Source organism: Octodon degus, unplaced genomic scaffold, assembly GCF_000260255.1.
Source record: "Octodon degus isolate 3935 unplaced genomic scaffold, OctDeg1.0 scaffold00147, whole genome shotgun sequence".
Classification (NCBI taxonomy): domain Eukaryota; kingdom Metazoa; phylum Chordata; class Mammalia; order Rodentia; family Octodontidae; genus Octodon; species Octodon degus.
This window is the reverse complement of record NW_004524723.1, coordinates 5,460,832-5,486,174: the sequence shown is the minus strand read 5'-3', so window position 1 is coordinate 5,486,174 and position 25,343 is coordinate 5,460,832. Positions and strand designations below refer to the sequence as shown.

General features: G+C 42.5%; 2 protein-coding genes across 3 annotated transcripts in view; one reads left to right on the top strand and one right to left on the bottom strand.

The window, feature by feature from the left end:
- Parp14 (poly(ADP-ribose) polymerase family member 14) overlaps positions 1-9,493 on the top strand; it is a 51,013-nt gene extending 41,520 nt beyond the window's left edge. The window contains exons 15-17 of the mRNA XM_023702224.1: positions 623-756; positions 7,334-7,508; positions 7,813-9,493. Coding sequence (XP_023557992.1) covers positions 623-756; positions 7,334-7,508; positions 7,813-8,102 — 599 coding nt within the window. The 3' untranslated portion in view covers positions 8,103-9,493. The remainder of the gene's footprint in view (positions 1-622; positions 757-7,333; positions 7,509-7,812) is intronic.
- A 2,104-nt stretch (positions 9,494-11,597) lies between these two features.
- Positions 11,598-25,343, bottom strand: part of Hspbap1 (HSPB1 associated protein 1) — an 89,123-nt gene continuing 75,377 nt past the window's right edge. Inside the window, exons 5-8 of one of the 2 annotated variants that reach the window (XM_012517142.2) lie at positions 24,651-24,822; positions 21,864-21,947; positions 12,268-12,378; positions 11,598-12,148 (exon numbers count right to left, since the gene is read on the bottom strand). In XM_012517142.2, coding sequence (XP_012372596.1) covers positions 11,615-12,148; positions 12,268-12,378; positions 21,864-21,947; positions 24,651-24,822 — 901 coding nt within the window. In that variant the 3' untranslated portion in view covers positions 11,598-11,614. The remainder of the gene's footprint in view (positions 12,149-12,267; positions 12,379-21,863; positions 21,948-24,650; positions 24,823-25,343) is intronic. The other variant, XM_023702296.1, reaches the window with a different exon arrangement.

The window sequence follows — 25,343 nt, the reverse complement described above, 5'->3', positions numbered from 1 at the left end:
TCTATCTTAGCAGGATCAAGATTTAAGATGAAGACACATAGGCTCCACTCCTCAAAGACTGATTCAGTGTATATGTGATATTTCTTTTGGTTCTGGGCATCAAATCCAGGACCTTGTGCATGCTTAGGTGAGCACTCCACCAGCAAGCTACACCCGTAACCTCTGATTTTTTTTTTTTTTTTTTAATGTATGTAGTACAGAGTCAACAGGGTCTCACTACACAGATTAGACTCGCAGTGATTCTCCTGTTTTCAGCCTTCCAAGCACTGGGATTACAGGAGGGCCACCACACTCAGTCTCAACTGCATCTCAGCACACCCTGGGGGTGGGGCTGGCATGGCACCCAGGAATCAAACTCTGGTCACTACTGCTGCCTAAGCAGGTGCTTTAATCCACCGAGCTATCTGGCCAGCATTAGCCCCTGCTTTTTAAAACTAACATTTAAGGTGGTTCTGATGTGGGTGGGCTGCAGTCTACTCTTTGGAAGATATTATCCTAGAAAGATAAAGAACTTCTGGAGCATAGAGAATTTGGAGATTGTAACACAAGAACATAGATGAGATTCAGTTTCTCAAAGCAAACTGGGAATGTATGGGGGTGTCCTCTCCTGTCTGCCTTGCAGTTGACTTCCCCGGGTACTGGAGTGACATGAAACAGCAGAATCTCTGTGTGGTCATGCTGCAGCCTGGTGATAAGGAATTCAAGACTGTGGCAGAAACGTTTACTAAGACTTGCCCGAATTTTGTCATTGAGAAGGTAAGCCTTCTGCGGATGTGGAGTTTCTTAATGGTAGAAATAATTTCTTTAGATGCTTTCTGTCACATTTTCTTTTCTAGGCAGAATTAGAATGGTTATAGTAATTAGATTATAGATTCTGTAACATCATCATAATCACTGAGACATTCAGATTTTTGTATCAGTTATACAAGATGATCTTCAATGGCAACGTGATGTTAGAATGATAAAGACCTGCCGGATCTTCTTTGTGAAGCAAGATAATCGTCAAGGCCATGAGTTGAATGTTGGATTTGATAGCTAGTGAGCACAACAAAGAGACGCACGAGGCTTCTAAGCAGGATTCCATCTTCCGCTCCCTATTTGCAGGCCAACGGTGCCTATTACCCGGGTAAATTTAGTGGCTCTTTCCTCGTTAATCTCAATTATTTTCATATCATGCATTTTAATTATTATTAATATTGCCCTTTAGAATCATGTTCTTCCCCGACTTCTGTGCCAACATACTTTCATTCTTTTTCCTTTTGTCTGATTTTCCTTGCATTATCACTGGCAGCTGTTTTGTTTTATTTTTTTTCCCAAAGCCCCCTCTCTGGCTTTACCCACAGGGCTTACACGCTCCTCTTCTGTCTCTGTACTTCTTTAGGGAACATCTTTACTTTCACAGCATCAGTTATGATTTCAATGTTGGGAGTTCCCAATTCAGGTTCCTAGGACATACTCCCAGTGGCCTTAAAAATGTTCAACTTCATTTTCCCTTATTTCCCCAGTTCTGTCTTGGTTCCACCACTCTGAATAAAGTCAGAGATCTATAAATACCTTTCCTTCATCCATAGCATTAAGACGTCAGTAAAGCTTATGTCCTTTGCAAATTTTCTCTTATTCTCTATTCCTACTGCAACAAGTCTGTTTATTCAAGTAGTTAAACACATAATTTAAAAAGAGTTAGTGTCCTACTAGGGTATATATCACATTAAATGAAGCAGAGCCGGGATGTGGCTCAGCGGCACAGTGCCTGTCAGACAAGCAAAGATGATGAGTTTGATTTCTGGTACCAATACAGAAAGAAAAAGAAAGAAAAAAGGAAGGAAGGAAGGAAGGAAGGAAGGAAGGAAGGAAGGAAGGAAGCAAGAAAGAAAGGAAAGAAGGAAAGAGAGAAAACAAGCCAGGAGAGGTGGTGTACCCTCAGAAGGCTGAGGCAGGAGAATTGCTGAGTTCAGGGCCAGCCTGAATTACATAGTGAGACCTTGTCTCAAAAAAAAAAAAAAAAGAAAAGAAAAGAAAAAGAAAAAGAAAAAGAAAGAAAGAGAGAAAAAGTAGGAAAAATAAGATAATATAGAAGTTTTGCTAGTCCACAAAGAATATATATATAGCATAAAGTCCTACACAGATGTGCATTAGTCCCTGAGCTTCCTAGTACACAAAGCAAAGAAGGAAACACCTAGCACACAACTCATGATGTCCATAACGGGAAAAAGCAAAGCATTTGATAGGGAGACTCAGCTCTTTACAGTCTTGAGATTGACTCCTGAGACATTTCTTGTGTGGACCAAGTACCAGAGAATAATCTTTAATGCCATCTTTACAATACATTCAATGTGAAATTTATGTAACTTTTAAAAACATTCCTTAATGTAAACCAGTTAAACAATACTGATGCCTGATTGAGAACAGTTCTACAAGGCACCAAGATGAGGGTTGCAGCTCTGACAGCCTCATGCAGCTGGCCCAACTGTTGTAACAAAATGTCTTATTCCAAATGCCAATTATGGACTACTGGGAGTAGCTGGCTGGCTCACTGTGCTAGCAGTACACACTGAGCAGGAATGAATGTCCAAGTGGATCAGCTCTGTCCGTGGTGGGTCCCAGGCCTTCCACGTATCACCAGACCCTGCCAGAGAAACTATTTCAGTGTGGCATTGCAGTAGAACCCTGTTTTCAAACAAAATCCTGGGTGAGATCCCAGTATATGAACCGGATAAAAAGAGGTAGGTAAAGCTGTGGGCAACTCGGGAGGGCCCCAGTAGCGTGAAAATTCCAACATGAAAATGACTGATCTGTCACTCTCCAGCACTGTTACATTTTATAATTAAGATTTTTAATGTCTATAACCATTCCACTCAGATTCCACAATTTTGTATATTTTCTTTTCTCTATTTTTACTGAAGCTTTGAAAGTTGCAGTTATCACAACACTCCTCTTTTAGCATGTGCTTTCTAAGGATAAGGACTTTCCCCTACATTACAGAAATGCCATTATACTGTAGAAAAACTCATGCAATAATATCAAATATTATTGAATATAAATAAAAATTTTGCAATGGCTCAGAAAATCTTATGCCTACCCCAGTCTGGGTTAACACATTATATCATAGTTAGTATGTATTTTTATTTTCTTCTAATATTGAATTATTTTTCATGAGACTGAATTTTAAAGCGCTTAAGTCATTTCTGTTGTAGAATGTCCCACATTCTGGATCTTTTGTGCCTTGATATTTTTGAGAAGAATTCAGGCTAGTTTTAAAAATGAAAGTCTAGTCTTGTCTGACTCATTATAGTGTCATTTTATTTATTTCTTGATCTTTATTTCTAATAAACTGGGAGTTAGTTTTAAAAGCTTCAGTGAGTTCAGATAAATTTTTTGTTTGTTTGCAATGCCTCATTGGTGATCCTGTCAGGAGCCACGCTGGTAAGGTCATCCCACGGTTTGTGATGGTGGTGTTCCCAACGACCTTTTGCCCACGTATTTTAAACTTCTTTTGCTGATCCTTGCCCAGATCCATCGTTACAATGGAGGTGACAAGGTTTTCTTTTTTATTTTATTTTATTTTATTTTTATGTGTTTAGTAGACATCTACAGGCTCTCACTACACAGATCAGACTCGCAGTGATCCGCCCGTGTTCAGCCTCCCAAGCGCTGGGATTACAGGTGTGTGCCACCACGCACAGTCTCAGTGGCCGGCTCAGAGCGCCCCGGGGGCGGGCCGGCGTGGCAGCTGCGCATCGAATCCCGGGCGCTGCGCTCTGCCTCAGCAGGCGCTTTAGTCCGCTGAGCTATCTGGCCGGCCCTCAAGGAGGTTTTCTAATGCTGTCATTCCTTCTGCGTTTTTGTTACCTGGCAGTTTTTCAAGGAGTAAGGTTTCTTCCTGCCTGCTTTTTAGAAAATTCGGTATATTCAGTTACAGTGATGATGACGATGACGGTGATGATGATGATGATTTTTATTTGCTACTAACAGGATATTTCTAATCAGAAAACTAAACACTCAGGGAGCCTACCAGAAGAATAAAGTGCTCTGCCAGTTATTAAAAGATTAATGCTGGTGAATTAAATATGGCATTCCCTACTGAGAAATACAGGCTCTTCTGGAGTTGGTCAATATGTGTTTCACAGAATTAACTGCTTTAGGAACAGATCTAAAGCCTTGCCACAGAAGAGATGGACAAAGCACAAAGAAAGAGCTAAATTAGGAAGCAACCCCTTTAGGGATTAAAATATGGAGAAACGCTCCAAGAACATGTAGGATGAAGGGGCAATCATTATGTTATTAGATGCACAAAGCATCCTACAAATGGCGGGTGGCAGGTTGGCTCCCGTCTTTTGATGACTCCATTAATCCTGGAGCACTTCTTTGCTTTCTGGCGCAAGGTCTGTCGTGCTCAGCCTGGGCTTGAGCTGCCCTCGGCTGGAGTCAGACATTTCTGCCGAGGCCTGGACTCCTGGCCCAGGGGACTGACAGCGCCGCGGAGCGCTGTGGGCGAGCGTGCGCGCTGCTTTCGGACTACAGCTGAGAAAGACGCGCTCACACTCAGGCTTCCCGTGAAACTGCAGTATTATAGAGTTTTTCTTAATATCATATATTTTGTTTTGTTATTTTCCTGTACAACAGACAGTTTGGTTCCTACAAACAGTAATTTGCCTGTTTTATCCTACAATATACGAAAATAGTTTTAAAATTATGATGCCAAATTTATTAGTCCTAATTTTAAAATAGCTATACTAGCTCACTTTGATTATTACTGTTAGCATGCCATATTTTTCTCTTTGGTTTCTTTTAACATTTCATGTAAGATGTGTTTCTTAGTAACAACATATACTTGAGTTTTTCTTTTTAAACTCTTAACTAGAGTACTTAATCTGTTTACTGTATTTGCTATGTTTACTGGTATATTTGGATTAAAATATTCCACATTAATCTTTGTTTTTCTGTTTATCACACCTGTTTGTCTGTTGTTCTTTTTTCACTTTCTGCCCTTGTGTGGATCAAGCATTTCTATGATTCTGCTTTCTTCCTCGTGAGCTCTTTGGTTATGTATTCTAGTCTAATTCTTTATTTTACTCTAGAAGTTATGTGTGCCCTTGACTTATCAAGCTTGTACTTAAATCGGGACGTCGTTCATCTCCTGCGCAATGCAGTGATCTCTGAATGCTTTAAGTCACATTTGTCCCCCTCTTGAATTTTGTGCTACTTTGAACAGCTACCAAAATATTTACCCTTTCCTCCCACCGTCCTGCAACGCCTTCTGCCTCTGGATTTAGCTCTTCTCCTGCAGACTGTGTGGTCATGAATTCTCCATTTTTGTTTTTCTGAAAGTGTCTCTATTTTACCTTCATTTTGAAGGATAATTTTTGTTGAGAATAGAATTCTAGACGGGCAGCTGTTTTCTTTAGGCACTCTGAAGAAGTTACTCCACCGTCTCTGACTTTGTTATTTTCCCTGTATTTCCTTTCCCTCTGGAATCTTGACTTATCAAATCCTTGTCTTCAAACAGACTTTTCTCCCTTAGCTCTTCTAGTAGTTGTTGGTGAGAGGGTTAGTCTGATATAAATAACCTACCAGAGCCAGAAGCCTGTTTCTAATAATAAACCTAATAAAGTTTAAGATTGAATTGGTTTGCAATATTTTTTGACCTTAGATTTTTATCCCACCGGAAATATTGATTTGGATAAGTGTTCAAAATCATTTGAGACTTGTGGGCTTATTGCAGAGATAGAGCACTTGCCCGCCTGCTTGAGGCCCTAGGTTTGATCCCCAGCACCAACCAAAGAAAGAAAACCAAACTGAAGTAACGTGTGCATGTACGTGTGCATCCATGTGTGGGGTGGGAGCCAGGCCTCCGTCTCTCAGCTGTACCCCAAGCCTGGAAATAAGTATGTTCTTTGTGTGGCTATTACATTTTAAAGTCCAAGAAAGAAACTTTGTAAATTTAAAAATGAAAAGACTAAGAAATGAATTATTTCAAAACTCTTTTTTTTTTTTTTTTGGTGGAACCGGGGATTGAACTCAGGCCCATTCGCTTGCCAGGGAAGCATTTATTCTACTAAGCCATCTCCCTAGCCCCTCAAAACTCTTAAGAAAAAAGTTAAGGCTTTTAAAAATTGTGTTAACAAGACTTAAGGTACATGGAAATAAATTAAGTATAGTTTAAAGATTGGAAACTTGGCTGTAGGTAAAAAGAGGAAAACATGTTTAATAATGGCATTCTCTTATTACTCAATTATGAAATTTTGTTTTATTGAATAAAATAAAAGATATTTTAAGTCAAATTGGATTGACGAATTACCCAGTAAGTCTGAGTCTCCAAACTAAAGGCAAATGGTAAATAAAAGGGTTTGTAATTAAAAACAGGAGTTAAAATGAAGTGATAACAACTGGGAAAACTAGGTGAAGCCTGGTAACAGTATTGGGCCTGAGGGTTCTGCAGAAGGGAACAGGATTCTGACAGCACTGAACCTTGAGCTGTGCTTTCCCTGAAGGCTGCGGGCCACTTTGCCCCACTGCTTACCCCTTCCAGGGCAGCTTGCTGGCTTCGCCCTACTTAGCGAGTAGGGGGGTTTAAATGCTGACCTGTGACCTGGGAATCAGCCAGCAATTCCACAGCCCCTGCAGCCACCGCTCAAAGGCGTCACTTTGTTCTACAGCCAGACCCCCACCTGTCAGGGTGAGTGCCACACTCCTGTGTGCAGTACAGGCAAATTTTCTGTGGTTTCTTTCTTGCCTAGATGCTTGAGTGCCTCTCTCATTGTCAGGCTAGTCACTGGTGTGGCAAATGCCTATGATCTTAGCATCCTGGAAGGCTGAGGCAAGAGGATCACAGGATCAAGTCCAGCCCAGGCAATTTAGTGACTTAGCAAGACCTTGTCACACAATTTTAAAAAGCCCAGGGTTGTAGCATGGAATGAAGGTCCTGTGGTCAATGTCTAGTTCAGCTAGTATCCCAGGTCCACTGGGATCATCAGGGGTGGTGGCAGAGCCAGAGCCGGGTAGGGAGTGGCAGGAGAAACTGGAGTGGACATAAGAAGCAGCCATTGGGGAGGCTGGGCCAGCCTCGTCCATATGAGTACTCAACATTGCAGACGTTGTTTGCTATTGCACTGATAATAGATGTCAAAAGTTAAATCAACACTGGTCCCAGTGCTTATTTTTTATGATAAAAACACTGGATCTAAAAGATTCCTGGATGCTGAAAGCTGCCATGTGGCAGTAGATGTGCTGTTGAATTAATGTTTATTTATGAAATACAGTGATCATGTTTGTTGGCTGCATCTTGGCCAGTACTCTTGGCACTGGAAGAATGCTCCTCTTTAATAATTCATAGATTGAAAGGATCCAGAATTCAGATCTCTGGAATAGCTACCAGGCAAAGAAAAAAACCATGGATGCCAAGAACGGCCAGCACATCAACGAGAAGCTGCTCTTCCATGGGACAGATGCTGACTCACTGCCCCACGTGAACAGGAATGGGTTTAACCGGAGTTATGCTGGAAAGAATGGTAAGTAAACAGGGGTCGGGCTGCCCAAGGACGGGCCAGCCCTGAGGACCGCGGGGGAGCAGACACTGTGGATTTACCGGGTTCCCGCAGTGGGTGGCCAGGTCGCAGCCCAAGTTTCAGGGTAGGACTCACTGTATTTCATCCAAAAGGAGCCTGAATGGGCTGTGAGGTGGGAAATTTGACTTATAAAAATGAAACACTCACAGAATGTTTAAATCTTACCCCTTTTTTACAGGCTCCCTTGGGTCAATGTGTTAGACACTAAATTGAAATTCTTAAAAGTGTTTTGTTTTTCTCTTCACAGCTGTGGCATATGGAAAGGGAACCTATTTTGCTGTCAATGCCAATTATTCTGCACAAGACACATACTCCAGACCAGATGCACAAGGGAAAAAGCATATGTATTATGTGCGAGTACTCACTGGAATATACACAACTGGAAATAGCACACTAATTGTGCCTCCTTCAAAGAACCCTCAAAATCCTACTGATCTGTATGACACAGTCACAGACAATACGAACAACCCAAGTATATTTGTGGTATTTTATGACTACCAAGCATACCCAGAATACCTCATTACTTTTAGACGTTAACATTTTGGTTTCCTTCCTGAGAGACATCTTATATAGCCTGTTGTAAAACAAGTTTCACACCTCCCCCCAACTACTGAAAATTTTTTCTAAGATCAGCTCCTTTTTATTCTTTTTCTCCCTCATCCTTCCTTGCCTTGTTGGGAATCAAAACCAAGGCCTGGTGTCTGTAACCAAGCACTCCACCACTGAGCTACACCCTCAGCCCCAAAGAGCCTTTTTTGTCACCAAAATCAGGCTCCTCCTTGCTTCTCTTTCACGATGGAGATGAACCTATTCTGAGGACAAAAAAATTTTGAGAATTTAAATGAGAGAAGTTACAACTGTGTTTCCACACATGCATGCACGGACATCAAATCTGTGGGACAAGAGCAGGTGTATATCTTCAGGAAGGACAGAACCACAGTCCTGTGCTGGGGATGTAGCTCAGCAGCACAGCACCTGCCAGGCAAGGGCAAAGTCCTGAATTCATTTCCCAGTACAAAGGAAAAGCAATAGCCCTACAGGCAGGAGGGACACGTCACGCAGTTGTAGCTACTGCTGACACAAGTGACGGCTGGAATCATCACAGGATGGCCTCGTGCTGCAGGGAGCATGAACACCATGGCTGCCATCTTCCTGAACAAGGATGGGTCTGACTTATGCTTTTGTCCTCGTGTTGAGGTCTGTGCTTGTGACGGGGATATTCCATAAGTGTCTGATAAGTTAGTTAAGAATGCAACAGCCTGGTCAGACTGCTGTTGAGTAGGAATCCTCTCAACATCCTTGACTTATTTGCCTCCAGCTGAACGCACTGCATGACGGGAACTCCTTTCTTCACAAAGCAGACTATGTGCTAGAGCTGGACAGCTGCAACCAGGGCTCCTGGACTGCAATGCACTCGCTCCCTGCGCAGGCTGGACCTGGAGATCAGCTCACCGTCCCTGTGGCTTGTGTCCCCTGGAGCTGTGTGGCAGCCAGAAGGTCCTTTCTAATGTTAAACTCAAACCTGCTTTTGTCACTGCCAAGTGAGAACAATGGGGCAATGAATGCTACCCCTTCCATGGACACCTACTAGTGCTATGATTAATGGACTCTAAGGTTATTAAATAGCTTATTTCTGAAAAGTTAGAAGAGGAAAGAGAAAAACCGTTGTTGTAATCCAACATGGACAATGTATCTATTAACCATCATTTTAAAAAAATAAAGCGAGTAATTTCCAAAAAATCACAGAATTCCACAAACTTTTAAAACCTTGTGCATAAATAAACCAAAGGAATTAAAAGCAGTCATATAGCTAATCTGCTAATTCAATAAAGCTATTTTATTCGTACTCAGGTAAATTTCAGGTTTAGACATGACTTACTGAGGACCTAGACTGTGCCATTACACACTACACACACACAGTCCTGTTAGGTGAGAATGACACGCATTTTCAGGCTGAGGAAATATGATCAGAGCTCGACTTCTTCCTTGATGTCAATTAGGCAGGAACTGTCAGCCAGCAAGTCTGGTGGCTGCACAACAAGCCTTTGGTCCTTCAGGAGAGAACACGGGCTTCAGAGAATGTCGCTGCCTCAGGACACCTGACATAATCTGCAGAACACCTCCCCACAGTTGTTGTTGTTTTTTTTTTTTTTTTTTTCCTTCTGGCTCCTTGGTGGAGGATGTCTTTGAAATCCTGCAAGCCAGGAAGCCAGCGCTGATTCTGGGGTGAAGCCTGCGCAGAAGGCGCGCTCGAACGCTAGGGGGCGCCAGAGGACAGGCGCTCGCGCTCCCTGCCCACTGAGGACACCGGCCAGGAGTGGAACTGGCCCTGAGTAGTATGCGGGGTTCTGAAACCTTTATGCTGCTGTTTACTTATAAACGGTCTGGCCAGAAATCTTACTGGCTTAGGAGTGGCTTCCTAGCCACTGGCACCTGAATTAAGCACGGACACCAAAGGTGTGGAATTAGAAGGAAGAGAAGCTTGCTCGGATTTGCTATTCTGCAGGACGCTGGCTACATCAGGGCAAGGCTCAGTAGCGAGAGGTGTTGCATTGAGGAATAATGATCCAGTCGGTAAATACGATAGCTGTCTTTGAGCTAAAGAAATATCAAATATGTCATTTTCCTTCTTTTCAGGAAAATTACTTGAAAGTGTCACTTGGTCAAAACCATTTTTCGTCTACGAGTAAATACAAGCACGCTTAAGGATGAGCAGGCAGCCGTCACTGGGATGAAAAGTACACAAGACGGTAACGAGATAGTTAGAGTGCTCAAATTCACTGGAAATTTCAGGAAGGAGGACAGTACGGCTGGGGGGAAAACTGGCTTAGGCAAGTAGCAGGGGGCCGCTCTGAGCTGGGAAGGCTAGCTGGGCAGGCCAGAGCCAGGCGGCTGCTGTGCAGGACGCAGTGCCGGCTGCCAGGGGGGCATGTAGGCCAGACTCCAGCTGCCCTGCGTAGCTTTCGCGGGCCCTGAGGCACTAGCTCACAATCGATCTAGGCTTCTGTTGTCTCTTGCTAACCATCTGCAGGTCACAAACTGCTCCATGTAACTTGTGTGCACGTGACTTCTGTCTCAGTGGATTCAAGACAAGTTGGTAACCAGTACACAGTGGACCTGCTTCATGGTGACAGGTGTCCCGGAAGGGCCCTTTCTACAGCTTTCTTTCCCTGCACATGCTCACGCAATAGCACTCTCCCTCCTCCGAGGTTGACACCTTGGGTACAAAGACAGAAAAGAGGGCAAGTAGTCAACTCATCTCAAAAAGACTTCGTGAGTCTTCTGCTGTGCTTTCCTAATTTCTTAAATCTTGGACAGCAATGGTAATATTTATCCCCATGTTTTGCAAATGACTGAATGGATTAAATTAAGCATTTAGTTCCCCTCTTCGGAGGCAGAAGCACTATCTGATCCTTTTTAGTCCCAGGACTGGTACTCCTAGATGCCCAGTGCTTCTCACAAGAAGTGCTCATTTTAGAAGCCCAACCGCTGGCCTCCTGAGTGCTGTCTTGTTTTAGATGACAGAAATTAACTGGTGAGAATTCTGCTGGTGTTAGGCATAGGATCCCCTCAGGTCGAGGCTAGAATCCATCCACTGGATCTGTCAGATCAAACTCTCCGTGAAGGGACAGAGAGTGAATTTTTTCTTTCTTAGCTACAGTCTCTTCTCTATCTCAACTCAGCTCTATCACTGTAACCCTAAAGCTGCTCTAGGCAACCTGACATGAATGGCCCTGGTGTGTCACCACACAACTTAACTTACAAAACCAAGCAGCAGGTCAGTCCCCAGTTAACGCTGATGGAGAGATTGCTTCCTGCTTGGGAACACCAGGGGCTTGGCTGTGAATCAGGCCGAGAGGACAAGGAGGAGGGCAGGTGAACAGGAAAGAAGGCCAAGCACAATGTTCATAGAAGGTGGCAACAGACTTAAAATTAAGAACTTATGAACATGCAAATTGATGTACAGCTATTACATCTTTTATTTTAAAATCATATGTTTTATAAAGGTACTTTCAAAATGTTATTTAAAAAGTCATCGTCTAGGAGAATCACAAGCTTTTCATTTGTATCAAAAGTTGTGCCACCATCCTGGTTACTAGTGGATTCACCAAACAATCCAGCAAATCATCTGTAGAGATGAGCGCCTGAGATAGGCCTGGAGCACTACTTAAAGTAGTCTGTCCCTCGGCCACATTTCCACTTGTACTCAACACGCGTGGCCTCTGGGAGCAGCAGGATTCTGCGAAGTGTCTTCCATCTTTGTCAACCAACTCTTCACCATCATTTTCAAATATGACACCTCTTTCTGAAGGGGGATTTTCAGGACTTGGTGGTACAGGGAACAGATCAGGGCCAAAGAGCCTCTCTGCATCCTGCCTTCCAGCTCCCAGACTTCCATCCTGGCTGTGTGTCTGGCCCACTTCCATGTGGCTGAACATGTGTAATCCTTTCGTCTCCACGTTCTCCCCATTTATTTTCAGGGCTTGAATTTCTGCTGCCTTGGGGGTTCTGTCATGATTGAAAAAGGCAGAAAGAGCTCCATTTAAGTAGTGACAGTTGACTTCATGGGATGTTGCCTCAACCTAAGGGAAAACAAACATTCTTCAGAATGCTTGTACACATTGAGTTAAGGCTGAAGCAAAAGCTCAAGTTGGGGAAGCTTTGCCACAAGAAGCAACCAGTCATGATAAAACCAGAATACCTCGGTGGGGTTTAACCAAGCTCGGGTATTGTGTGGATCCTCAGACATTTTCAGGGCACACACGACCATACGAGTGATTCCCTCTTCTACTCGGGCTAGGTGGTCCTCTTCCTAAATTGGGATTTAAAAAGAAGAAACACTTTTTTTTTTTCTTTTTTGGTAGAACCGGGGATTGAACTCAGACCCTCAACCTTGCCAGGGAAGCGCATATTCTACTGAGTCATCTTCCTGGCCCAAAGATACACTTTTAACATTTGTCTTCATATTCCATGGATCAAAACATACAACTGTGTTTCTTTTGATTGTGTATCCCATTCAATAATATATACTTTGTTATAGGAGGAATAAGTAAGCTATGGGCAGAATAATTTTTATGTATCGAATATTTCACTAATCATATTGAATATGCATTTTATCTATATAACACAGCCCTGAAGTATGAACCACCTTGTGATTTTTTTTCCCAATCTTCTCCATTCTTTGAAATGTTAAAGTTTTATTTTTATTTTTAAATTTTTTTCTGTATTTAGGACGGGGTCTACAGGGTCCCACTAAATAGATCTGACTGATAGTGATTCTCCTGTTTTCAGCCTCTCAAATGCTGAGATTACAAGTGTGTGCCACCATGCCCAGTCTTAAGTGCCATCTCAGCGTGCCCCACGGGCGGGGCGGTCATAGCATGCCAGGGATCAAACCCCAGCACTGTGCTCTGCCTAAGCAGGCACTTTAGTCTGCTGAGCTATGAGGCTGGCCCCAAAATGTTTAAAGTTTTAAAAAGTACCATATACACAGAGGAGTAATCCTTACAGAGTTTGGAAAGCAACTTATTATTTATTTATTTTGTGTGTGTATGTGTGTGTGTGTGTGTGTGTGTGTAGGGTCTCACTATACAGCTCAGACTGGTAGTGATCCTCCTGTTTTCAGCCTCCCTAGTGCTGGGATTACAGGCGTACACCACCATGCCTGACTCTACTGCTGGCTTAAGGCACCTGGGGGCAGGGCTGGTGAGGCATGGGATGCCAGGGATAGAACCTTGGCCCCTGTGCTTACCTAAGCAAGCAGTTAGTCTGCTGAACTATCTCACCAGACCTTGGAAAGCAACTTATTTAAAGGGGGGAAAATTATAGTAAATATGCTTGGCTACAACAATGAGGAAGCTACACATGGCTCTCTTAAGTAAGCATGAACTGTAGCACTAATGATAAATGACATTAAAATCAACAACTATTAATCAAAGAACACAAGGAAATAAACTGTAACAAAGTTAAAAACTAACAAACATAATTGATAAAAGATTAATATCCAGAATAAAGGATCTGAGCATATCAATAAGACAAATGACCTAATTTTGGTAACACAAACACAGACTAGCAGCTCAGAAGAGCAGTTATCTAACAAATATAGGAAAATGCTTATCCTCCAGGAAAATGCAAATTGAGAAACTCATGAAACTGGCAAAAGAGGGTTTGTTAATATCATCAAGTCATGGAGAAATGTGGATTGGCCGACAAAAGTCTTACTAATGGTGGCAAACTCCTAGAGCTATTTGGAGACATGCCAGCATTATTTCACACTGTACACCCTGCAGACTGGCAACACCATTCCCACACCTCTGCATTGTCCCTTGAGAAAGTCCTGCATACATGTGCCAGGAAACATGCACAAGAATATTGTTCATGAAAACAAAAACTTGGAAACAATTATCCACCAACAGAAAGATAACTAAACTGTATACCTTAACAAAAGAAAATACCACAGTGAAAACAAAGAAAAAGCTCTATGTGATGACACAGTGAACCTCAGAAGCAGTTTTGAATTAAGAAAAGCAAAGATAAGACACTATGATAGCTATAAATCAAAAGGACAGACATTAACAAGTGGGGAGAATGTGGAGGAGTCAGAACCCTTACAAAGGACTGGTGGGTTGTAAGAAAGACAGTGTGGCTGCTTTGGAAAACAGCCTGCGCGCTTCCCACACAGGTTAAAGAGAACCGATGCACGTGCTAATTAACTTTGCATCCAGCTGAGTACCTAGATGCTTGGTCAAACACTAGTCCAGATACTGCTTTGCAGGTGAAGATGTTATTAGCATTTATTATCTGTTGATTCTAAATAAAGGACAATAACATGAGTAGTCATCATCCAATCAGTTAAAGGCCTTAAAAACACACATTGAGGTTTCCCAGAGAAGGAATTCTGCCTGAAGACTGGAACAGAAGCCCTAAATGAGTCTCTAGGCCATCAGTCTGGAGTTTGTCACCATGAATGCTACAGATTTCAGACTCTAGACTTCAACTCTCACCTAAATTTCCAGCTTCCCATTCTCCCTGACAAATGTCAATGGGCCAGCCTCTACAATCAAGTAAGCCAATTCCCTACAGTGTATCTCAATCTCTTGCTCCCTGTGGTAAGTAGATGCACAAATAAAGATATGTATCTCTAGGAAAAGATCCTACCTATCTAGGAAGATAGCTATTATCTTTTCCTAAATAGAGACAGATCTTTATCTCTGTATCTGTAATATGTAAATATAGGTAACTATGTATACTTAAGAATGGAATTGCTGCATCAAATGGAGTATGAGGGGATGTTCATCATAGAAAAAGAAGCAATAGAAGATATAGTTTGCTGTTGATACACCATGTATGACTGGCTTCATCATACACTGTAAGACTTGTCCATGTAGTACCATGTGCAGGTACTTCCTTCTAATGCCTTAAAAATATCCCACTGTAGGGCCGGGGAGATAGCTCAGTAGAATAAGCACTTGCCTGGCAAGCGCTAGGGCCTGAGTTTAATCCTTGGTTCTGCAAAAACAAAAACAAAAACAAAACCCCCAAAAACCCATCCCATTGCATACACACACCACAGTGTGCTTATGCGCTCAGCAGTTGCTTGTGCTGGCTGTTATGAGTGATGCTACTGTGAATGCTGTGCACATATTTGTGTGGATATGGTTTCCTTTCTCCTGGGTAGGTATCTAGGAATGGAATTACGGTGCCACATGGCTTATCAGGCAGTGTTCTCCAGAGGAAGAGAACAAACAGAACACATGTGTGGCTGTACGGGAGACAAAATGGTTTTTGTTTTAAGTTTAAGAATGAAGATAGTGAAGAGAACAGACAGAGCAATGGGTTCGGAAGAGTGCATTCAGCTTTTTCCTCAGAGAGTCACCAAAGAATTCTCTCAAGAGTGAAGAACAAGACAAGCATGCCTACTCTGGCCATTAGTTACCAGCCATTGTCATTAGACAAAAAAAGTCAACCACAGGCAATCAAATTGGAAAGGAAAAGGTAAAATGACCCTAATTTTCTGGTAACCTGAAAGAAATCTGAAATACAAGAAAAACAATAAAAATTACAACAAAATAATTCAAATTAACACAAAAAATCACAGCTTTCCTATATCTTAACAATATGAAGTCAGAAGACAAGGGAAAAAATCCTACTCATTTCAGCAGCAAAAAAGATGAAATAGAAATAAAATTTAAAAAGCAATGTACAATAAACTAAAAACAAATTCCACTCAATTCAGCTATGCCACATTTTGGTATTTTTCTAAATGATTTAAAGATCATTCTACAGTAACACATGCACGTATGTGTTTATGGCAACACGACTCCCAATAGCTAAGTCATGGACACAGCCTTATGCTCATCAGTGCATGAATGGACAAGGAAATTGGAATTCACACCCCGTGGAGAAGTACTCTGCCACAAAAGGTAGACTTGTGTCCCTTGTAGGAACAAGTTTGCACCTTCAGACCGTAATGATAAATAAATCTGGTGACACACAAGCTCAAATATTGCACATTTTCTCTTACATGAGAAATCCAAAATATAAAGAGCACAGTAAAAGACAGCTAATAAGCAGCTAATAGGGAGATAGCTCTTTCTCAAGTGGAAGGGGGATCGAGAGATGGAGGTGATGGGAGAGCGAAGAGGGAGAGGCGACGAAAAAAGGAATCAAGACGAGGCATGCACACACACCAGCTCCACGCAGGCACCCAAGGACTGAATATTATGTACGGAAAAAAAAAAGAGGAAATGTGCAAAGCTCAATGAGGAACACTTGAAAGCACTCCTATAATAAAGGAAACAGGACTCGGACAGTGGGAAATCACCTCATTCTTGGAAAGGACGATTCAGCATCATAAAGTTCATATAAAATTTAATATAGGGTGAATGAAAATACTAGTAGGCTTTTCCCTGAAGCTAGACAAGTTGATTTTAAAGGTCACATAAAGCATAAATGCAGGAATAGCTAGGGAAACACTTCTAAAGAAAAGCAGTGACAGAGGTTAGTCCTTCTGATAGTAAAGCTCTGCTTTAGGATTTCTCTAAATAAAGCAGGGTGCAGCTGGGTGGGGAGGTGGCTCGTGCCTGTGATCCCAGCATTCTGGAGCCCAGCCAACTACATTTTAGGAAGACCCTGTCTCAAAAAAAAAAAAAAAATCAAGAGCTGGGGATGTACCCCAATGTGTAGTTTCTGGATTCAATTCCCAGGGTTAGAAAGAAGAAAGAGGAAAAAAAAAATAGCATGTAAGTGATAAAAGCTAGACAGAAAGACCAGTGGAAGAAATACAGACAGATATGTATATTTAATACAGCATAAAATATAGTATATGATTAATATGATTTTGACACACTAAAGCAAAACAGGCTTTAAAACAAATGACACCTCTGACAACTGTGTTATTATTAAAAAAAAAAAAAAACCCACATAACTAGATCTTAACCATATGCCACACATGAGGAAAAATTTCCAAATGAGAAAGAGATCTAAATGGAAAAAAAAAGTGTTTAACAAACTCACTCTAAAAAGAAACACTGGTGAATTCTTCACCAGTGAAGAATTGACCTAAAAAAGAGGGAAAGTCTTTCTATGACTCAAAATTGAAACCGCAAGACTCTGACAGTGCCTTCTGTTGGGCAGTTGTAAAAAGAACAGCCTCCCCGTGTGTGCTGCTCAGGCCACTGCAAAAGGACCACAGAGGGAGGGTGGAGTGGAATCTGGTGACAGCTGACCAAGTTAAAGCTACCCTTACCCTGCGGCCTGGCAAAGCCACGTCTAAGAATCTCCCCCAGTGACACACTTCAGTAAGTATAAAACAATGCAGAGGGCTGGCGAGATAGCTCAGGCAAGCGCTAGGACTGGGGTTCGATCCCTGGCACCACAACTGGCACTGGTCCCACCCCAGTTGGTGGCTCATGCCTGTAATCCCAGTATGGGGGAGGCTGAAATGGGAGGGCCACTACGAGTCCAAGCTACATAGTAAGACCCTATACCAAATACATTAAAAAACAAACAAACAAAAAATGCACATGCAAGGCTGTTTCACTGGCACTGTTTGTGATGGCAAAATACTGAAAACAATCCAAATACCCTGGAGGACTCCTATAATATGTTTAAAAAAATATGGCAGTGAACCCTATAGTTTATTACTTTGTAAGAAAGAAGAGTAAACATGAAAGAATATCTATCAATAACACACACACACACACACATATATATAATTCATTTACTTATTTTTGTATCTACCTGTTTAGTCCGAAAGCCTCACTAGAATTATCAACTAATTAGTAAGGAATAAAAACAGATCCTCATGAACACTGGCAGGAATTAGGTGGAGTGACAGGCGAAAAGGTACTTCTCTAAACACACCTTTTATAGAGTTTTAACAGATTACATTTTTATATATTCAAAATATTAAATTAGATTGAAAATGAATAAGTCATTAAATCCTAAAATTTAAAACTAAAATAGAAAGAAATGAACCCAAATATGAAGTTAGTAATATTCCTTTACAATGACTTCTCTTTGGGAGTGGGTAGGAGGATTGAATCCAGAGAATGCAAAACCACATCTTCAGTCCTTTTTTTTTTTCCAAAAGTCTTGCTACAACTGCCTGGGCTGGCCTCAACTTGTGATTCTCCTGCCTCAGTCTTCAGAGTAGCTGGAAGTACAGATATGCACCACTGTGACCACCTTTTTTTTTTTTTTTTTGTATTTAGTACAGGGTCTGCAGGGTCTCACTACATAGATTGGACTCGTAATGATTCTCCTGTTTTCATCTTCCCAAGTGCTGAGATTAGAGGTGCATGCCACCATGCCCAGTCTCAGTCGCCATCTCAGCGCACCCCGGGAGTGGGGCTGGCATGGCAGGCTGGGGATTGAGCCTCTATCCCCTGCTTTTGCCTAAGCAGGTGCTTTAATCCATTGAGCTATCTGGCCAGGCCTGTCCACCTTTTTATGATTTGTGAACAAAGTATTCTATACCTCCCTCTTTAGTGGGATATAATATAATGATAAAAAGGACTGCAAAGAAATCTTCAAATTTACTTGGAAACTTTATAGCTAGTGGTTATTATCAGTATTAGAATTTCAATCATAAATTTGACATCTTAAAAAAAAAATATTGTTAGATATGACCAGGCATGGTGGCACGTGCCTATAATCCCAACACTCAGGAGGTTGAGGCAGGAAGATTGTTGTGAGTTTGAGGCCAGCCTGGGCTACAGAGAGCTCAAGAACAGCCAAGACTACATAGTGAGGCCCTGCCTCGAAAAACAAAACAAATATATCCATATTTTCAGTTAGAGATTAACACAGAACAATTTAAAACCCTTACATTAAAACTGAATTAAAAATATAAATACAGCAATACTCTGTCATCCATTCATCTGTTTCACAGTCTAGCTACATCACTGAAGAACTTACAACTTGTGGCAATGAGCTGTCTCAGAGCCCACCCTTCACTTTCTGATCACCATTCTCCACCCAAAAGAACCGTGGCTGCCACGGAAAGACTGCTTCCAAGTCTGGAGCACAGAAAGTACAAGGGGACCCGGGGTGGCCTGTAGTGTGACAGGGCAAGGACACACTTAAAAATAGCCAGTGTGAAGGGACTCTACTAAGACACAGATGAGACTAATTAAAAATTACCTGACAAAATGGAAAGTTTACCCGAACAACATGACGAAAATCAACAGGGATGGCTGTAGAGTGCTGTACTCAGGCCTAAGGAATCAGCTTTACTAATATAAGATGGGACAACCTGACACAATAGCTGAACATGTGAAAAAAACAGGGATTTTGGGGCTGGTGAGATAGCTTAGCAGACTAAAGTGCCTGCTTAGGCAAGTACAGAGACCCCAATGCAGGCTGAGCCAGCCGGAGTCTGGCGTGGTGGTGCATGCCTGTAATTCCAGCGCTGGCTGAAAAGCAGAAGATCACCACTAGTCCAAGCTGCATAGTGAGACCCTGAAACAACCAAATACCTTACAACAAAACAAAACAAAACCAACAACAAAAAAGCCCCATGGACTTTTTCTTTTGGGGAGGGTGGCTACTGAGAATCAAACTCAGGACCTCATGCTTGCCGGGCAGGTGCTGCATCATCTGACCTGCCCCCAAAACATGGACGTTCTAAAGCTGAATAGGAACCTAAAGTGAAATCAGGTTTCTAACAAAGCTAATAATGCGATTCTACAAGCGGCACTGAAGAGGGTGATGCTCAAAGCCATGTAAGGCAGAAATTCTATGCTCCACATGCAGCTCACTGGTATCCAGTGTGAGGTGCTGTGCAGAGAGGACCACTCTGGACACAAGCCACTGCCCTCCTTGCCTTCTCACTGCAGTTTCAGTTTCTAAACACTTCCTGTGTACCAGGCGTGACAGTGGGTGCTTTTACATCTACTGTTGAATTTAAGCCTCACAACAACCCTCCTGAGCTGGGTTCAGGTATGATCCTCCTTTTACAAGTGAGAAACTGAGGCTTGACAAGATTAAGGACCACTTGGCCGGATCATAAAGGTAACCATGACTTAAGTCCTCCAATTCTGAGTCCATGACCAAGACAGTGAAGAGTGTGGGGACAGGAGGAAGTCACACTTCCTCCTGAAGAAAACTAAGAAACTAAGAAGAAATTAAGGAAGTGAGTTGAAACTTGAAGAAACCAAGAGGCCGTGTGCTTGGAAAAACAGAGTAAGGGCCCACATGGCAGAAAGCTTCAAATACTTAAGAGAGAAGAAAAGATGTTCGGTTTTAGAAGTAATGGCTGGGCTACATGCAGGCAGATGACAGCACGACTGTTCAGCACCCATGAGCTCACTGGGTGGGTGGGTGATGGGAGCATCTGCCAGCGCTACTGTGGATGTGACTCTGGCACTGGCAGTGGGAGGGGCTCCGTGGACTCCATCTCAGCAGCAGCTGCAGCTCCACATCAGCCTGTTGCAAGCAGCATTTCTGTGAGTCTACCGACCTCCCACACACTCTCACCTACACCCAAAGGCTTCGCCTCCTCTATTCTCTGGGTGCACACTTACAGCGTCATTTTAATACTCATGTTATTTCACCTACTCCAAATCCCTTCCCATGAACAGCACAGGAAGCACTTGACTAGGGGGGGGGGTTTGTGTGTGTGTGTGTGTGTGTGTGTGTGTGTGTGTGTGTGTATAGCTGCCAAAGAGTGCAGAGAGATGCTTGGGTTAAGGAGAGCAGAGATGCAGCCAGGGTCTGGGGCTAATGGGGGTATGAGTATACTCCAGGCCCTTGGTTAAAGTGACAGACATGGCCATAATAGCAACTGTAACTGCCAAACAGAGCAGGCAGCCACAATTAGGCACAGTGTATTGGGGGAAAGGTTTCTGGAAGACATAAATGATGCCAACCAAGTGCTGTGAGAAAATGTATAAGGCAAGAATGAGAATTATGCAACTACCCATGAGGACCCTGAACCAGGAAGGCAGTCCAGTGGATCCTTGACTTACTAACTCACTGCCTTTCCAAGGGCTGGTTATAACTCAAGCTGTTAACTAAAGGCTCAGGCTCCTCTATACAGCCTTTAAATCTCACCTATATACAGGCAGGTCTCAGGGTCCTAAGAGAGACATTAGCCCAGGATTTCTCAACTAACCCCATATAGGAAAGGATGCTTTAATGTTCCTTCCAGAAGTTTTTAAAGGGTAAATCTATAACTGAGACCATCCGGAAGCACAAGCGGCCAGCATTCTGTAACAACCCAATACGGTGGTCATAAAACTGAAAAGCTGGCCATAACTCAAATTGTGTGCATATCAGGCTGATCGTAACTTGAGGGTCCACTGTATTTCTAGTCTAGATGGTATGAAACAGAACTGGCAGCACAAGGCAGATAGATCCAGCCAGATTCCAAGTTTTCCTAATAACAGTGGCCAAGGGAGTGGACCTGGCACTCAATGTCAAGGGCCACTGCATGCTTTTTGCTTTGTTTCTTTGAGACAGGGTCTTGCTATATAGCTCAGGCTGGCTCTGAACTCACTATGTGGCCCAGGCTAGCCTTGAACTCAGTGACTGTCCTGCCTCAGCCATCCAAGTACAGGGAATACTGACATATGCCACCATGCCAGACCTGTATGTCCTTTAAAGAAAGAGCGCACATCTCTAAACACTCCATTTCCAACCTAACTGTGCATCAGCAGAGGAAAACATCATAGTACAGAAAAACAATGTCATTGTAGGGTGTTGATTAAAGAAAATCACCAAATTTAATAGACAGGCTTTGGGCATCTTAAAAGGACCTAATTTATGTTTAAAAGGAAAGTAACCAAAACATACCAGCTCAATCCATGAGTTTATACTGACGGTGACAGGGTCAATCGATTCCACATAATGCCACCAATGTCTAGGAACAAACAGGACCTGAAAATAAAGTGAAAAAAATAGACAACAGTAGGACACATCATTTTTATGTCAGAGGAAGAGTCCCATTGAAGTTGCCAGGAAAAAATAATACAATGAATTAAAAATAATAGCACTGAAAGAAAGGGAAACAAAAAAAAATTCTATAATCTTTTTTCTCATTTTATTGATGAATACACATGCTTTAGAAGATTCTGCCATCTCCTCTATTCTTCTTAATCTTGGGCCTTCTCTATCTACATTTAAATTGTAGCCAAGACTTTTGAGAGTCTAAGTTTTCCCGTATCTTATCACAAAACAACTCTACGGATTCTGAGAAGTGGCACACACAAAAATGGAGAACACAGTTTCTGTCCTTTCACAGTGAGAAGACAAGGTACAGGAAGGGCATTACACAGTGTCAAAGGAGACACTCTCAGTGTTGGAGGACTTCTGGGTGGGAGACGCAGGCCTGAGCCAGGGGTCCGGGGTAACCTGGAGAGAGGAAGCATGATTTGAATGAGGCCAGGAGAGAAGTTAGAGAGAAGAGACCATGTTGCAGGAGAGTTGGCAGAGACTGAGTAGGTGAAGCTGTTGAGGGAAGGTAGCAAGTTAGCTGGTATTGGAGAGAATCATGGGATGTAGGCTGAGCGGAGGACCCTGAATTCAGTGAAGAACGTGGATTTTATCCTGGAGGCACAGAATCATCGAGAAATTCTGAGCAGGATATTTAAAACTGACATTAAGAGAGACGGGGCAGGGCCAGGGAGATGGTTCAGTTGAATAAGCGCTTCCCTGGCAAGCACAGGGCCTGAGCTCAATCCCCAGTTCCCCCAAAACAAATAAAAATAAAAAAAAGAGAGACAGGGGAGCATATGAGATCCTTGCAATGGTCCTTTCCACGAATGTTAAGCTCTAAGTAGGAAGGTTTATTAGATACAAGCATGGGGCAGGGGCGAGGACGGCACCCATGCAGACTTGGTACCAGGTCAGCAAATGGAGATGATCTGAAGCTTTGGATTTAGGAAACAGGTGGCATGTGCTCTGCCGGGGCCAGGCTGGAGGTAGGAGGTCTCCTGGGGGGGGAAATTAGCACTAAAAGGGCCATGGGTTTAGTCACCAAGAGGTTGCTATGGTTTGGAGTGATTCTGAAAGGCTGCATGTTGGAAGTTTGGTTGCTAGGCTGAGGCATGCCAGAGATGCTGCACTGACGCTGTCCCAAGGCATAGGGCCAAGCAAGCACTGACTGAAAACCCTGAAACCATGAGCCCAAATAAATCTTTTCTGTTATTAAGCTGACCTTCTCAGGCATTCTGTCACAGTGGCAGAACACTAACACTGAAGTCATGAGTGTCCTACTGAACAGTACAATTTCAATAAAATGGTGAGAAGCAGAAAACTGTATTGTGTTGGGTCAAGGAATGAACAAGATGTAAAAACATAGACAAAATAGATCATCCAAAGTTGGCCATTAAAAATGGAAGAAAAAATGAACTAGCATCCAGTTCATATCCATTAGAATGACTATGAGAATTATAATAATAAACATGTAAAGATGGGTAAGATGTAAAGAAATTGGAACCCTCATATATTAGTGGTGGGAATGTAAAATGGAATAGCTACTGTGGAAAAGAGTTTGGAAATTTCTCAAAAAATGTTAAATACAGTTATCAGATGACTTACCAATTCCACTTATACCCCAAACCTGAAAATATGTATTTAATCAAAAGCTTGATTGAACATGAATATTCACAACAGTATCTTTCACAATAGCTAAGAAGTGTAAACACCCCAATGCCTATCATCTGAAGCATGGATAAACACATATAGTTTATCTATATTAAGGAATCTATAAAAAGGATGAAGTGCTGATCACATTCTACAACAGACAGCCCTTAGCAACAATATGCTCTATAGAAGACACGAGAGACCATGTACTGTACGGCTGCACTTGCATTAAATGTCCAGAACAGACAAATGGATGGAGACAGAAAATAAATTAGGGGGTATAGGGGCTTAGGAGGAGAGGTGAATGGGGAGTGACTGCTAAATGGGTGAGGCAACTTGGTCAAGTAAACTGTGGAGCTGGTAGTGAGGGGTGTGAATGGAGCCAGGGCAAGAGGGCAGGAAGGCAGGCAGCGGAGAGGGGTAAGCAAGGGAATGCAGTCTGCCCCAAAGAACAAAAATCTTTCAACTGCTAACAAACTATCAGACAACATATGCCAATTTGCAATGGAGATTTCCCTCTCTGGGTAGCAGCAGTAAGCATAATACCTTTGCAACTGTTTCAGACATAGTTACCCATTCTTGCTCAAAGGCAAAACATTTCTCTCCAGCCTGCCTCTGGCGGCCACTACATACATGCATCGCAGCCTGCATCTGTGTCTGGGCTCTGTTCCAGCCTATCTGAACATTTCCTAACTGTGATACATGTTCTGGAGACGCTGCAGTAGCCAGGCCTGTTGCTCTCTCTTAACCTCCAAGAAGGGAGCCCTGTGGGTGCTTCTCATCTTTTGAGGTCTCTTCACCCACAGAAGCTGAGTTCCCTCTTCTTATCTCCTTTCCAGGAACTGTGCACACAGCTGGGGAGGCCATCCCCGGTAGCAGAGCAGGGGGAAGGACACTATTCTCATTTATCCTGAGGGGGAAGTACATGGCATAAAGGGATCTCAGGGAGATGTAGCTGTGCTTCCAAGGACAGCGACGTTGTAAAGCCATCATTACCTGTCTTGGGCTCAGTGTGACCGTATGCCTTCGAGCTTTCCGAAACTGAGGAAAATGCTTTAAATCAGGACTGACAACATTGACTTTACTGAATACACTGGATTCTTCATAAGGGATTCTAGTTGGATACAGGAAAGGTGTATCTTCAGGAGGAAAGAGATGCCATCTTTTCCTGATAAAAAAATAGATGGAAGTTAGTACTCCAAACTTGGGATGAAACATACATGAAGGTAGCACCTAAGTACTCAATTTTACTCATTTAAATTCAATCCCTAGAAAAACACAGGAGCCACCTGGTCATCATGGCCTCTCATTCAATGCTGGAATCACCTGAGCAGACCTCTAGTGGGTGACTCAGGACACCCTCAAGTAGTACTTCCGTCACTAGAGCTGGACCCAGTCTGTATAGTCAGTCTTTCATTTCTTTCAAGTCAAAGATTGTCCCCTCATACACTGTTTCTTCCTGATTCTAGAGCTACCCAGAATAAGCCCCATCCTTTTAAGTATCTGCCTTCATATTCAGAATACAGGGATAGTTTCATCTATCAAATAGCATCCAGACTGCTTGGCTGCATTACACATTTTTTAACTTAAACATCTGTTAAAGAGAATCTGTTAAGAGAAATGTATACACAATGCCAGATAACTAAAAAAGAATATGATATAGAGGTATCCAAAGGAGAAAAGTGAAAT